The 15953-nt window shown below is 37.3% G+C and overlaps 1 protein-coding gene across 7 annotated transcripts in view; it reads left to right on the top strand.

Annotated features, from left to right (window-relative positions):
- The window catches only part of nbeab (neurobeachin b), a 229300-nt gene that overhangs the window by 93949 nt on the left and 119398 nt on the right, over nucleotides 1–15953 (top strand). For 4 of the 7 annotated variants that reach the window (XM_027999170.1, XM_027999169.1, XM_027999167.1 and 1 more), the window contains exons 23-29: nucleotides 9864–10081; nucleotides 10321–10474; nucleotides 11558–11566; nucleotides 11890–12070; nucleotides 12903–12994; nucleotides 13181–13288; nucleotides 14498–14666. In XM_027999170.1, coding sequence (XP_027854971.1) covers nucleotides 9864–10081; nucleotides 10321–10474; nucleotides 11558–11566; nucleotides 11890–12070; nucleotides 12903–12994; nucleotides 13181–13288; nucleotides 14498–14666 — 931 coding nt within the window. The remainder of the gene's footprint in view (nucleotides 1–9863; nucleotides 10082–10320; nucleotides 10475–11557; nucleotides 11567–11889; nucleotides 12071–12902; nucleotides 12995–13180; nucleotides 13289–14497; nucleotides 14667–15953) is intronic. The other 3 variants (XM_027999172.1, XM_027999168.1, XM_027999174.1) reach the window with 1 other exon arrangement.

Raw genomic sequence — 15953 nt, 5'->3', positions numbered from 1 at the left:
GAAGTTATGCAGCTTACCTCTTAGAACTTTGCTCTTGTTCCTGCCACTTCAAGTAAAACTACAGATTTATCTGCTCTTCCGCATTATGTATAGGTAGTATTGTCATCTCCTACCGTGTAAAGAAACAAACTGAAAAATAGTCTTATAATTCACAAATGCACAGGACGAGATCCACAAATGCACAGGACAAGATCCACACTTGTCTTTTTGATGCAAACACAAATATATATTGATTTACAAGCTGCTACTGGCCTGTGAGTTGTGCTGCATTTGTGTGTGAATTTTGAGACTCCCCTGATGTCCCAATCCACAAATGTCTTTTTTTAATAAATGGTCTATCTGATTGCATGATCAGCAACCAATCAGATAGCTTCCTTGTTTCAGCCAATCACATGAACGGATCCCCACGCTGGGGTACCTTACGTTTCAGCCAATCACATTAACCCATGGACCATACCAGAGGGGCCGCTTTTCATTGGCTGATGCCCATTCTACGTGGTCACGTGCGTGGTCGTCTCACAAACACACTTAGCTTCCTGTTAGCTAAGTACAGCATAATGGCAGAACTGATACAACTTCTACACCTTAAAGCCTGTCTGCTACACAGTCTTACGTTAGCTAAACAGATCAATATGCAATGTGTCTGTATTTGACATACACTAAAGATTTTATTTTAGCACAAAAGGCTTTGGACTAAACTGTTACTCGTGTTAGCCTCTCTAGCTCCAAGTACAGCTAGTCAATCAACCATCGCTGTGTTCAGGGAAGCGCTGATTAATAATCGAGAAATAAATATCAAGCCTGGAAACTTGATATCGTAACGGACTGAATGTTATGTTTTGAACGTCTTTGCTCGTCTTACGGGGCGCAGGCGGTTGCCACGGTAACCGGTGTGCTTAAACTACAAAGCGAGAGAGAGTAAAAAGGTAGGAGTGGTTTTGAGTTGATCACCTGTTCAGGTTATTTTACCTTTGTTTACCTTTGCTGTGGCGCATTACAGCCGCTGTAGTTTCTAAACGTTGGACTAATTACCTCGTTCGTTTGTGAGTTTACCTCATTCACAACAAACATCCAATAGAACAAATATATTTCATAAAATTTTAACAAACAAATGGCTTCTACCGTGGTAATTATGTGAAATTAAATTAATTATATCCCAACTTCAGAAGATTTGCCTTTACCTTTATGGAGCTCTTTGGTTCCTCCTATCAGTCTGTAGCTTCTCATATTGAGGTCATCAAACCAAATTTCAGATCTACCATAACTGACTGACACCTGCTGGCCTCAGGTTTGCAACCAGCTTGTGACTGAGAAACCAGCAACCTCCTCCCAGATGATGACATGAACTTGTTAGTTCCTCTGTCCATTGTAGTAGCTGATATATTCTGAAAATCCGGTAGAAATGATGCACTAATGGAGTCAAGTTTACATAGAAACAAGGCGCCGCGAGGCTTTGCTTGTGAGACTTGCGGTCACGTGGGTCGGTTGTGGGCGGAGCTTGGTAAGGTCCAGTTTAGACCTCAGCCTGGCTTCTGGCAGCGAGCGGTAAGTGGAATATCTATCTTAACATATTTAGTTGTTTATCCCCATATTATGATTATTAATATTACGCAATGTAATTGTGCAACTATCAACACTAGCTAGCGATTTTAGTGAGAAAGCTGTGCTACCGAACTATGCTAGCGCGTCTGCATGCTCATACCGCCAGGCTAGCCCTTTTCTATGTAGTTGAATTTATTCAAGATAACAATAGCCTTTGTATATTATAAATTGTTATAAAGCCCAGGTCCTTAAATGATAAATTATAGCAATGTAATAATTCACTTAAGTCAAGCTTTTCAGAAACAAGAAGTTAAGTTTTTTTATATACAGTATATATATATATTTTTACACTTATACAAGGCTGAATATACAGTCTGCTAAAATATGCTACACACCGCGCTCTTTCCCTCCTTCTCCTCCATTGGAAATATAATATAAAAGGTTTTGATTTGTAGTTCAGGGGTGTGTACATCCCTGAATATAATTTTAAAAAATCAGCTGACAGCAAGTGATTAAAAGGAAATATTTATTTCTGTCTCCCTCAGGAATCACTGAGGCATGAAATCCTTCAGATTGTGAGAACAATTCCTGCATCCTGTGAAAGAACGTGATCCACCAAGACTTTGTCCTTCATAGAACATGTCCATTTTAAAGGATTCCCAGACCTTTCGAGATTTTCAACTTGAGGTTTTTATACATGTAGTTTGTTTTGAACATTTTAATAAACTGATGTACTGCTTTAAATATAATTCCTGATTTTTTAAACATTAACATTAATTGCTTTAAACAAATGGCTACATCAACCAGGGCAATCAGGCTGAAAAGTTCTTGTTTTTACAATTGTATAAACTTTAATACTTTTCAAGATAACAATAATTCTACATTTTTACTAAACCTGCCTAATTTAGCAGGGCACTAATACACAGTGCAGACATCTTATTAGATAAAATGGGATTGCAAAACTGGTGTGCACACTGTAATATGTAGGAAAAAAAGTACTGTAAAAAGGTTTTTAAAATTAAAAAATACATTGTTAATCAGAAAGGGAAATTAAATGGTGTTGTAGCTCATTTATTCAGATTCGTCTAAGAGTTATTGTAGATGGTGATGGCTGATCTACAGAACTTGTCCATATCAGGAACCTAACATAAAAAACATAAAGTCATTCTCCACAAAAAGAAAAAAAATCTCTGCAGATGTAGGAAATGCCTGAGCATCAATGTGATTCAGAAGTAATGAATTTTTAAGTGATATAATTTTACAAAAGTGACTGACTAGAGGCTGATGATATGTGAGCCTACACCAGAACCTCTGGAGGTCAGAGCCATCACCAAATCCTGGTACAAGTCCTGCAGGCCTAGTAGTGGCTGGGGAGCTTTGAGAAGAAGCAGCTGAGAGCCACCTTCATTGGGTCACGCAGCACATCTGATAACACTATGGATGAGAAAAATTGTACTGATTAATCCACAAAAATGTATATTGCAGAATATCTTTCAAAAGATAAGATAAATCTTCATTGTCATTGTCACAAGGACAACGAAATTAAAAAAATCTGAAGTAATGATTGTCTCAAATTCATATATATATATATAACAAATCCAGTTTTGAGATAATCCAGCAAAGATGACATCTGAAATGCTTGCTGTTTAGCCATGGCTTTCAATATATATGACAAATATAAGGCAGATCAATAGAAGATTGAAAATAAAGTAAGCCACAGCCACAATGTACTCAATAGCATGTGGAGAGTCACAAACATGTTGATCAACCAAGTAAAAATCTTGATTTATACTTCGTGGCAATTCGTTACCAGAAAAAAAAACGCTCATGTCTTAACACCATATTATTAACAAATTATATTATTGTTTATAAAGCATAAGTACTTTTGTGGTACTGCTTATGTGCTTAGACACAATAAATTTACAGTTGGTAAATTTAGCAAAAGTAAAAATCTGATGTTTCGTGGCACTTGGTTACCAGAAAACGCACTCATTTCTTAGCAACAGATCAACAATAAACATTGTTATTGTTTAAAATACATAAGATTTCTTCTGCTCTTTTGAAATGCTGCTTGTCTTATACTATTTAACAAGAATTGTGCAGTTGGTGAATTTTTTAGAAAAGTGAAAATGTTTTTTCGGGTAAATATATTATAAAACAGACATTCGACACAAAAGTAAAAATCTGATTTATACTTCGTGGCACTTCGTTACCAGAAAAAAAACACTCATGTCTTAACACCAAATTAATAACAAATAATATTATTGTTTATAAAGCATAAGCACTTTTGTGGTACTGCTTATGTGCTTAGACACAATAAATTTACAGTTGGTAAAAATACATAAGAGTACTTCTGCTCTTTTGAAATCCTACTTGTCTTATACTACTTAACAAGAATTGTGCAGTTGGTGAATTTTTTCAGAAAAGTGAAAATGTTTTGGTTTTTTTGTAATTGATGGTGCATATACAGTATATGACATTCAACACAAAAGTAAAAATCTAATTTGTGCTTCGTGGCTGTTCGTTACTAGAAAAAAAAAACCCATCTCAACACCAAATTAAATTATTAACAAAAGATAAGCTCTTTTGAAGTATTGCTTATTTGCTCAGATACAAGAAATTTACAGTTGGTAAATTTAGGAAAAGTAAAAATCAGATGTTTACTTTGTGGCATTTGGTTACCTGAAATGCCACAAAGTAAACCGTTATCTGTTGCTAAGTTATCTCTTAGCAACAGATTAACAACAAAAAATGTATTTGTTCAAAAAAACATAAGATTTCTTCTGCTCTTTTGAGATGCTGTTTATTTTATGAGTTGGTGAATTTTTCAGAAAATTGAAAGTTGTTTTTTTTTTTGTCATTGGTAGTGAATATATTATAAAACAAAAATTAAGCGCAAATGTAAAAAAACTGATTTATACGTCGTTGCAGTTTGTTGCCAGAAAAAACCCGCTAATCTCTTAAATAGCAAGTAATATTATTGTTTATAAAACATAAGCACTTTTCAAATACTGCTTGTCTGCTTAGATACAAGAAATTTACAATTGGTAAATTTTGCAAAAGTAAAAATCCGATGTTTACTTCTTGGCACTTAGTTACCAGAAAGCGCGCTCACCTCTTAGCAACAGATTAACAACAAACATTGTTATTGTTCAAAATACATAAGATTTCTTCTGCTCTTTTGAAATGCTGCTTGTCTTATACTACTTAACAAGAATTGTGCAGTTGATGAATTTTACAGAAAAGTGAAAATATATATTTTTTTGTAATTTGTGGTGAATATATCATAAAACAGACATTCAACACATAAAAAAATATATGATTTATACTTTGTGGCAGTTCGTTGCCAGAAAAATAAATGCTCATCTCTTAACACCAAATTAATAACAAGTAACAATTGTTTAGAAAGCATAAGCACTTTTGAAATACTGCAGATCTGCTTGGACACAAGAAATGTATAATTGGTAAATTTTGCAAAAGTAAAAATTAGATGTTTACTTTGTTGCACTTGTTTACCCGAAAACTATATATGTAATGTTAATGTTAATGTTAATGTTACATATTAATATGTAATATTGTAACATTACATATTACAACTGTAATATGTTTTTCAACATAAGATTTCTGATGCACTTTTGAAATCCTATTTATCTTACACTAGTTAACAAGTATTGTCAGATGGTGAATTTTTCAGAAAAGTGAAAATGTTTTTTTTGTTTTGTTTCTTGGTGGTGTATATATTATAAAACAGACATTCAACACAAATGTAAAAACCTGATTTATACTTCGTGGCAGTTCGTTACCAGAAAAAAAACGAACACAAAATTAATTATTGTTTATAAAACATAATCTCTTTTGAAATATTATCTGCGTAGACACAAGAAATTTACAGTTAGTAAGTTTTGCAAAAATAAACATCTGATGTTTCTTTCGTGACACTTCCTTACCAGAAAACGTGCTCATTTCTTAGCAACAGATTAATAACAAATATTGTTATTATTCAAAAAAACATAAGATTTCTTCTGCTAGTGGAGGGGTAAGATACCTTGTCGCTGGAATCGGATGCGGCATGGGGAGGCTTCTTGGGGCCAGAATCGACAGAATCACAGAGAGCTGTCATGGATCCCGACCGACAGAGGCACAAAGAAGCAAGACACTATTGGCCCTCATTTAGTGAAATAGCCTCTCATGGTATTACCAGCACTAGAAAAAAACCTTGTAACAAAGCTGCCTCTTTTTTCTAGTGATTTTTCAGGTGAGTTTCTAGACGACACAATGACATTGTCAACCACCTGGTGCTCCATAAAAGACAGTGTCCATCCAGCAGAACAGCCCAAAGTTTTAGTGATATCACAGAAAGCAGGAATCCATTTCTGCTGGATTTTGTATCGCTGTCCCTCAATTTCGACCTAGATTTGGTCAACAATGCGTTCTTGTGTCTCTCTCAGGTAGCGAAGACAGCAAACATGTCTTAGGCTCCCTGATTCCTCGACACATTAACAACTTTACAAAAAGCCGTATCGTGTCTTTTCTCTCTCTCGAATGATTTTCTCAGCTCTTCAAGTTTAAGCCTCATTGTATCAGATCCTGGACAAACCTTATAACAGTATTCACCAAAGAACTGAATCCTAACCTCACCTTGAGCAACTCGGTGGGGTCCTCTTCATCCGAGGAAGATGTCACTGTCGATATAACATGCTTTAAAAAAAAGCATGTTAAATATCTCTGTGCACTCATCTTGAATAGTCTCTTCAATGGCCATAGCCTGGGCAAAGGCCTGAGAAACTACATTCTCAAATGTGGCTTTTAAGTCTCGATATTTTAACTGCTGGTTCTCAACCAGGTCCAAATCCACATCTGGAAAGACGTCCGTCAGATATCTCAAGAGATATTTGGTCCTCTCTCTGATGCCCTCATCTATATATCCCAATGCCAAATCCTCCCAATCTTCCTCCGGGATTTGACGGATGTATTCTTCAATCGCAGGAATTGCGTAGTATTGAGGAAGAAGATCATTTAATGCTAGCTTTGGACAAAAAGTTTTGGCTCTTTCCTCTTTTTTCTCCCGAGTCCTTGGCGAGTGGCGGCGTCCTGCTAAAACGAAACTAACACAGCGTGTTGACGTCACAGATCACAGAGTTTAATTCATCAACAAAGCTGCAGAGATACAGAGATATGCATTAACTCATAAAAATAAAATAAAGACACACCAGGGGAAGACAAACGAACACAGAACACATAGACAGACAACGGCGCCCAACGTGGAGAGGAAAAAATGGAAAAAACTCTCTCCGCGTGCTCCGTGTAGTAATCTTATATCAAAGAGGAGTTTCCGTATTTTAATATATGCAAAGAAGGCGTTCCGTTGTTCAACCAATCAGAGACCTGTTTTCGGCCCCAAAGAAACCCCGGACACTCCTCTATACAGCTCAGAGGTCTGGTTCTTATCTCAGTATTGGCCACTTCGTGCTCATCTCTGTCTGGCACGAGGAGAGGCGCCAAGAAGTCTCTTGCCCCCTATCGGAGTGTAAATTTATTACTCTGTCTTCAGCGGGGGAGGAAAAAGCCCTGCTTGTTTAAATGTCTGCTATTGTCAGCTCCTCCATGCTCAACAGAAAACTGTTCCAATAAAAGTGTTAGCTATACCTTTACACATGTTGTAAGTATTTTAGCACTTAAATAATCATTTTCCTTTACAGTAGTCATCCACTAAAACCCAGAGATCTCCTCTTATTAAATCTATCAGAGCCATTTTGCTGAAGTAAAAGCAGATCCTTTTCTTTGACTTGAAATGAGGTAGAATTTTACCAACAGGAGTTGTATACTTGTCTGGCCACGAACTATATTCGTGTTCAGACACGGACATGTAGATCGGATCGAATAGTTGATCTATGTTGAACCTGAATCCAGCGTCCTACAATGACTCAACATTAACATACATCCAGCATGAACTTGGGTTTACAGAAGCTAAATAAATTTGCCAGGAGATCCAAGCACATAGAAATAACATGGATTAGTTTGTTGTTAGTGATAGCATTGATATCATAGACTAATTACTTAAAATAGCACAAGTCAACAGTCATTTAATGCTTCTTTTGATCCTAAATACTTGACCCAACTCGAAACTAAATAACTGTATGCTCCAGGCTTTTGAAAACTTTCTTCTGGCTCGTCGTATAATATGAACTCGGCAGCTCCAAGTAGTTAGTTATGTGAATTGCTTCGACACCTGGTAAATCCTCATGATTACAAGAGAAGACTTTTTTACCGAGATGATACGGATCATATCCTAAATTTACATATATTGTTATGAGACACCTCTTCTGTTCCAGCCTATTTAGGGCATTAGCGTACTTGTGATCAATTTTGCTTTGTTTTGAACCGGAGAAATCCACTTCCGGCCCTCCATCTGAATTTCACGCGTCATCCGAGTCACATGTCTGAAACCCAGCAATAGGCAGAAGTGGTCCATGAGGCGTCTATTCTTTTATTATGTCTATGGGTCTAGTTTTCACCAACTGTCCCCGCTCCCACTTCAGCCTTACTCATGTTGCCTAGCAACCATGACAGTGTGAAGCAGAGATTGGCCAAGGAAAAAAAACGACAAACTTTGGGGTCTGTTCTTATGATTGGCTGAAACAAGGAAGCTATCTGATTGGCTGCTGATCATCCAATCAGATAGACCATTAATATATATAAAAAAAGACATTTGTGGATTGAGACTTCATGGGAGTCTCAAAATTCACTCAAATGCAGTGCAAGTCATGGGCCAGAAGCAGCTTGTAAATCAAGATATATTTGTGGTTGCATCAAAAATGCAAGTGTGAATCTTGTTCTGTGCATTTGTGGATATCCTCCTGTGCATTTCTGGATCTCATTCTGTGCATTTGTAAATTCTGAGACTGTCTTAGCTCCATAAAATTACAGTTTGCTAATAAACACTTTCACGGGGCAAATGGGGCAGCAGTTATTAGACTTATGAAAGCAAGTCCTATTTGTGTATAGGTAGTTTCTGAGAGGAAGCATGGTGACTCTGGCGTCAAACTAAGGAGATGTTTCACACGGGGTTGTGTTCAATTGACCTACAGAGATTATAGATTCATTTTAACACATTAAACTACTTGAAAAGAATGTTTTAAAAGAGATACAATACCAAACACCAGCAAGAGAACCGCATGATCAGACAAACAAGTCTAAAGTGATGCCGTTGTTTCCCCAATCCCTAGATCTTAATTCAGTAGACAACTTGTGTTGGGTAACTTCAAACAGGTTTTCTTTTTTCTAAGGAAAAAAACAAGAAATGCAGAAAAAATTGTAGAATGTAGTCAAATTGTACTGGGCTGGAATGTCTGTCCACAGGTATCAAAGGTTTGTTGAGTTTATGCAACACAGATGTGAAACAGTTCTCAGAAAAAGTTGTATTACAACCACAGTTCACTGATTCACAGGACAGCGAAATCTTAAGGCATTTCTTAGTTTATAAAGTCATTGTTTGCAAAGAAAAATGTAGACATAGCCAATATTTCCTTTATCTTACTTTTTGTGGATTTGCAACAAATGATCAAATAAGACAACTTCTTAAACATAAGGAAACAAAGAATGACTTTAAAAAATAACATAGCAGCCCTTGCGTCAAAGAGGAAGGTGAAAAGGAGGTTGTTACTGTTTGGCCCCAAAAGCACTGTTCTGTATCAACAGAGCCACAGAGATCATTTTCTCTGCACTGTGGATGTAATGGGGACAGGAAGGCCTGGTGCACATAAGGCATCATCCCTTTGAGACTCAGGAATCTGGGTTGCTGGAATAGTTAACTGAGGCAACATAAGGGAGGAAGAGACAACACGTTATTCTACAACAGTTGCTCGGGGTTTTCTCTTTTTTCCCTCCTCTGCTTTTTTTTTTTTTTTTTTAGAGGTTAGGCTCTTTCTCTAGATTGGGTCACTGACGACATGCAGCTTTCACTTTTAAGGCCATTTTTCTCTCTCCAGTTACAAAATTGCTTATGGTGAATTTATTGTTTCTGATTCTAAAACAGTTTTATGCTGCATCTTGTTGACTCATTCATCTTATGTTAGAAGTCTCATTGAGTATATAATACACTTTTTTTGCATCAGCAAGCAGAGCGAAGTTACATAACTAAATACTTTAAACTGTCAGTTTTTGTTTTTCATGGTGAATGATCTGACAATTGCTCTTTATTTTATGATTGTGGTCATCATAAGAGCTATTGGATTGCCATCTATCCTCCACATTCTACAAGCATTACATGTAGAATGCTTCCAGGCTGTATTTGTTTTAGTGATAAATTGCTCTCCCATCAGAGTTTGCATGGACGCCCAGTCTCTCAGCTGGAAAAGGACATACGAGCGGACCTTGGCTTTAGGGCCGTCCCCATAACAGAGGAACAGCGACATCAGTTCAGCCCTGGACCCCGCACTACAATGTTCCGTATTCCAGAGTTCAAATGGTCACCCATGCACCAGAGACTGCTCACTGACCTGCTATTTGCTCTGGAGAGTGATGTCCATGCCTGGAGAAGGTGTGTTAAGTGTATTATGTGAACTGAAGTAATTGTAGAGGGACTTTAAACATGATCAAAGGGGTAATCCTGTAATTTTTTGGAGGGGAGTTTCTGTGCAGCGATCGCTGCTCAGATAAGAATGGCTCAGACTAAATACTGTACAGTATATGCAAATTCCACCCCCCCCCCCCCCCAAACAAAAAAAAAACAAAACAAAACTGTTATGATGATAACCTTGTTCCCATGTCTCTCTGCAGCCACTGCACCAAATCTGTCATGGACTTTGTTAATAGCAATGAAAACATCATTTTTGTCCACAATACTATCCATCTCATCTCCCAAATGGTAGACAACATAATCATCGCCTGTGGAGGGATTTTGCCCCTTCTTTCAGCGGCCACCTCTCCCTCTGTAAGTGCATCTGTGTCCCACTCAAGGGAAAGGAAATATTGCCATCTAGTGGATCTTAAGTGCAACCACTTTGCTCTATATTTGTCTTGCATTTACAGAAATAACATATGCATGTGCATGCAGTGGTACTTTTTCAATCCAAAATGTATTTTTTATTCAGATCACACATAGTGACATATGTAAAATGTTTGGGACTTTGAATTTAAAAGTGTAATGCAAATTTTACTTTCAGCTACAAAATGACTTTTCCACCACTGAGCAACAGCCCAGTCTTTTTCTCTTAAACTCAAACAAGCCTCTTCATTGGTTATAGTTGTCTCTGGGTCAGGAGTAGTTTAATCATATCCTGATGTCTCTCTGTACTTTGGCTTTTGAAGAGCTGACATTAGTTCAAGTCCTTGTCTCTGGAATCTGCCCCACACTTATAAATCAACTTGTTTTCCAATTTACTCAAAGCTGCCCTTATCACTGTTGCTGGTACATCTTTTTCAACCAATCTTTTTTTCCTTCTGCTATACTTTCCATTAATATGTCTGGATATAACACTTTGGGAGCAGTTAACTTATTTAGCAATGAATTTCTGTTGCTTACCCTCCTTGTGAAGGGTGAACAACTGTCAAGTCAGCTTCTCCATTATGTTATATGCCACTTCACATTTTTTTTGTATTAAAAATTTCTCTTTTTCTGTTTCGGTTAACTTACAAATTTTCTGAAAAACTAAATTTGGGGTTTTTCTCAGCTGTCATAATGATCAAAATTAATAAAAATAAACAAAAAACATTTAATTTATATTAGTCTTTGTGTAATTAGCCCATGCAATAAATAAGTTTCACTTTTTGAATTACTGAATTAAAGTTTTGATGACAATCTATTGAAATTCACCACTGTGTCTGCAGATAGTTGTTATGTGATCATCTTGTGATCATCCTGATTTTGAATTCATTGTAAATACTCTTGTTCACTTCAATAACTTTGACCTTTTTGTTTTACTTGCATTCCATTTCATAAATGGCAAAGAGACGTTTTATGGCAAAATGGATTTTAATAATATTTCTTTCTTTATCTTTTTTGGCACTCAACTAGACTGTCAAGGTCAGTACTTATGCCATTTAAAATACTTTCTTTTAATGTTACACCCTATTGATATTTTTTTTTTAGAAAAGGATCTTAAATTCCCACTGGTTTGTCTTATTTGGAATATTATGTCCAGTTTGTCAGAGAGCCCATCTATCACCATAACCATGGTAATGAACTATGTAGTTCCTAATTTGCCATGGCATGCATTGACAAGCCACTCTATTTCAGTACTAAATATTTTCATACTTACTGCCTTCCTTTTGTTAAAGACTATTGGTTCAATTGAAAACTTGTCAACTAAATGTTTTACACTTAATTCTCTTGTTTAATCATTCAAGACTGAGTTGGAGAACATTGAGGCGACGCAGGGCATGTCCTCAGAAACCGCCATCACTTTCTTGTCTCGTCTCATGGTTATGGTGGACGTTTTGGTGTTTTCGAGCTCCTTGAACTTCAGCGAGATCGAGGCTGAGAAGAACATGTCCTCTGGTGGTTTGATGCGCCAGTGCCTCCGACTGGGTAGGTTCTGTTTGCCTGAGTTGGTTTCCTGCTGACTGAATGTCAGTGCAAAGGAGGGGATGGAAAATTACAGTATCATTAATTCATGCATGTACAACAGAAATTGAATTGAGTTTGAAGATACAATAGTGTTCGCTTCACATAATATTAATTCCTCTAATCCCTTCAAATCCCCTGTTTGATCAGCAAAGCTAATTAATTTAAGGATCCTTTGGTAATTGTGTAGTAAATTCAGAGGATTTCTTTGCAGTTTTTATTTTTAAATTCCCAGAGAGCAGAGAGATTGATCTGCAGTGCAGTCATGTTCTCTTCACAAATGCCTTTTGTGTTTCTGTTAGATGTGGGAATCTGAGGTTTCCTCTGCCTTTCTGTATATCTTGTTTTTCAGTGAATGTAATCAAGCAATAGTGAATTGTACTCAAACAAAAATAAATAATTGCTACATTCGAAATTAAATCATTCTCGAGTCAGCTGTTTTTTGTCTGTATAAAGTCTCATCTTTATCCCTGTGTTTGTGCCTGTGGGTTTGTGTATTTGTGAGTTCGCATTTGGTTGATTGTTGCGGTCCCCAACTTGCAGTTTAGGGGACGGCAAATAGCCTTCAGACTTCAGTGTCCTTTTTCCAAACATACAATTTCTCATCACTGCTTTAGTGTGAAATCAGTCTGGCTGCTGATTTTCCTCCTGCTCCCCTTCCCGTCAGCCTGGAACAAATAGTCATCAGAGATAACTGATTAGGTTTAAAGAGGTTATGCATGTTATCAACATTTAATTTTTATTTGATTCTGAAATAGGACCCTGCTTGTGTGCTTGGTGTGTTTTTTGTGTACAGTCTGCTGTGTGGCTGTAAGGAACTGTCTGGAGTTTAGACAGAGGCACAACAACAGGACTCAGGAAATCTTGCAGAATGCTGTGACCTGCAAGGTATGATATAATAAAAATGTTCATTGCAAATCTAAATTCTGTTACTAAACATTTCATGATCATTTTCAAAATTTACCATGAGGTTTTTCTTTTTAGTTCTTTCACATCCACCTTTTTATGATTCCAAAGAAACTTTTTTTTAATTTTAATAATTTCAAATCGAGTGATGATGAATTTCTTTTTTAGACATCTGGGGAAACTGGCCCTACTAACCTGTCTCCAATCAAAGATCCTGATCGGCTGCTGCAGGATGTGGACATCAACAGACTGCGAGCTGTTGTGTTTCGTGATGTGGTGAGCCTGATCAAACTATCACAATGGAGTTCAAAGTCAGTCCTCAAGAGCCAACATCCTGCGTGTTTTAGTTCAACCCACCTAAATCAGATGAATGGGTTATTAGCAGGCACTTGAAAAGGTCTGGTACTATGTTTAAGAAACCACATCTTAAACATAGATGACACTGGCCCTTGAGGATTGAAGGTGGACTTCTTTGGTTTGACCCTTTTCAGACAACACCAAATGTTTGTCACAATTTAGAGATGTATCAAACAGTTTTGTGACACATTATCGGTTTCTGTTTTTTGCAAGTATTTGACCTGATGAAGCTTTCAGTTTAGCATAATCTAATTTTTTCGCAGGAACTGTTGGATTCCTGATAATGTTTTTCTAGTCTTATTGCCATGAATGGTAATTAATTATGTAGACAATATGAGACAAACATCTGCTGCTGGCCAAAAACCAAAACAAAAAAAACCCTCTAAAAAAGCTGCTAAATTTGTTGCTGCTCGCTTCTTCTAAAAAAAAGTATGTTCTGAAGAGTTGCCTTTTGTGACAAAGTTTATGATGAAGCAACATTGCAACTGCTTTTTCTCACTCATTCATGGCTGAAATAAACCACAGTCACTTCTTGGTGTGAAGAAAATAGCTTTTATTAAATAGCTTACACCTTTCATGCTTTCCCTGACTTCACTTACTGACACCAAAACCAGTGGTCCCCAACCTTTGTCCTCTGGGCCCACTATCCTGCATGTTTTAGGTGTTTCCCTACCGCTACATATCTGGCTTAAATGGATGGGTGATTAACAGGGTTCTGCAGCAATTGAAGGCATGCCATGGATGTAATGTAATCATTTGAATCAACTGTGCTTCAGTGGGGAAACTGCTGAAACATGCAGTAGAGTGAGCCCTGAGGACCTGGGTTGGGGACCAGTCAAAGTTAATGAAGCACAATATTGTCTGGTTTCTGTCACTAACTGATTTCTTAGTAAATACTTTCACATTGTGGCAAACTTGAGTTTTAAGTGCAATAAGTCTTACTTACTTTTGAAAACAATAGGCATATTTTGTTAGTATGTTGAATAACTATTCTGCAAAGATGGATGTTTTTAGTTAAACCTATTTTTGGAAAGTTGTGGCATTGTATTTTTATGTACGTTTGTGTTTGTAAGAAAACCCAGCCATCTGAATAGAAAGCTACATAACTATTGTGATGTCTTCCCACAGGATGACAGTAAACAAGCCCAGTTCTTGGCTTTGGCTGTTGTGTACTTCATCTCTGTCCTCATGGTTTCCAAATACCGCGACATCCTTGAGCCTCAGTGTGAGTCTGGGAAGATGAGCTGTCAGTTAGGCCGCAGCGTACGCCAGGAGATCAACTCACCGACCAGCAAAGGTACTACGCCCCTTTATTTTGTTGCATCCATTCTTCTGCTCATCTAATCTTAATTTGAAGAGACTGTGCCTGATTAACAAAATGCTAAGTATCCAGAGTGTTTTCTCTTGTTCTGTTGCCAGCTGTAGGAGCTGAGTGCTCATTCACTATAACAACAGGGATATCCCTGCCTGTGTTCCACCAGCTCAATATGATTTATTCATGAGTTCTGCTAATTGCACTGCACATAATTCAGTGTGGAAGCAAATAGACTTGTGCTGAAGTCTGAAGTTAGAAAGTTGAATAGGCATCAACATCCACTCTAAAATAAAAGGTAGAAAGTGCCTGGCATCATAAATCATACATTAAGTCACATGAAAGGAAATCATTGGCTGCCCTCAAAGGTTTAACACAATGTCTGCAGCAGTGGAAATTGGTTTTGTGAAATGTACGAGTGAACATACCTTATCAACTTTCATTGAGATAAAAGGTGAAGTGAATAAAATAAAATAGAAGTAGGGGAGAGCGGCCAAAGGGAATATGTAAGTGTAATTTAAAGAGCTGAGACCACGCAAAGAAGATAAGCTGTGAGAAGTTAAGAGATGAAAAAGCAGTGGGTTTTTGGGGCAGTGGAGCCAGGCTTGCTATTTTCAGCCCCATCTGTCAGTGCCCATTAGGCAAGCAATCCACCAGAGGAGAATGGGATCATAGAGGTTGCTGGGAGGAGAAAGGCACACTGCCGCCTTCATAAATTTCTCCAGAAAATAGGGGAATTTTCCAGACGGCATGTGGCAGACGATTGTCTGATGGACCAGGAAGCTAGTCGACTTGCAGGCTAAATCAGGCCCTGCTGACCGCGTTAGGGGGCATGTGATGAATATTAATATATTTGCCCTTGCATTTTAGCAACCACTGAGTCGGGATAAACTACAATCAAAACGACAAGGAGCTTCTGGAACTCTTCAAAAATAATTGGAGAACTAGATAAACTTTCTTAGCTTTACCTTATGTTCTTTTTGTTGCAATATGTAGTAAGATGTTATCTGTCGGTTCCCCATGCTAATAATAAAAAAATAAGAAGAAGAAAAAAGGAGAAAAAAAGTCAAGTTAATCTCACTGGAAAATCAGAGCCTTTGGAAAGGGATCTTAGAGGCTCCCTCGGCATGTGGCTTACTCTACATATGCAATATTTGCTCTTTGGCTTTGAATATAAAGCTATCTCTCGTATGCATTCTTTCTGTTAATAATTTAGATGGTACTGAATTCATCTTTTTCCATTTTATTAAACATACACAGTGCCTTGCAAAA

Source organism: Xiphophorus couchianus, chromosome 18 (assembly GCF_001444195.1).
Source record: "Xiphophorus couchianus chromosome 18, X_couchianus-1.0, whole genome shotgun sequence".
In the NCBI taxonomy this organism is placed as follows: domain Eukaryota; kingdom Metazoa; phylum Chordata; class Actinopteri; order Cyprinodontiformes; family Poeciliidae; genus Xiphophorus; species Xiphophorus couchianus.
The sequence above is the reverse complement of the archived record's forward strand: the minus strand, read 5'-3'. Positions and strand labels throughout refer to the sequence as shown.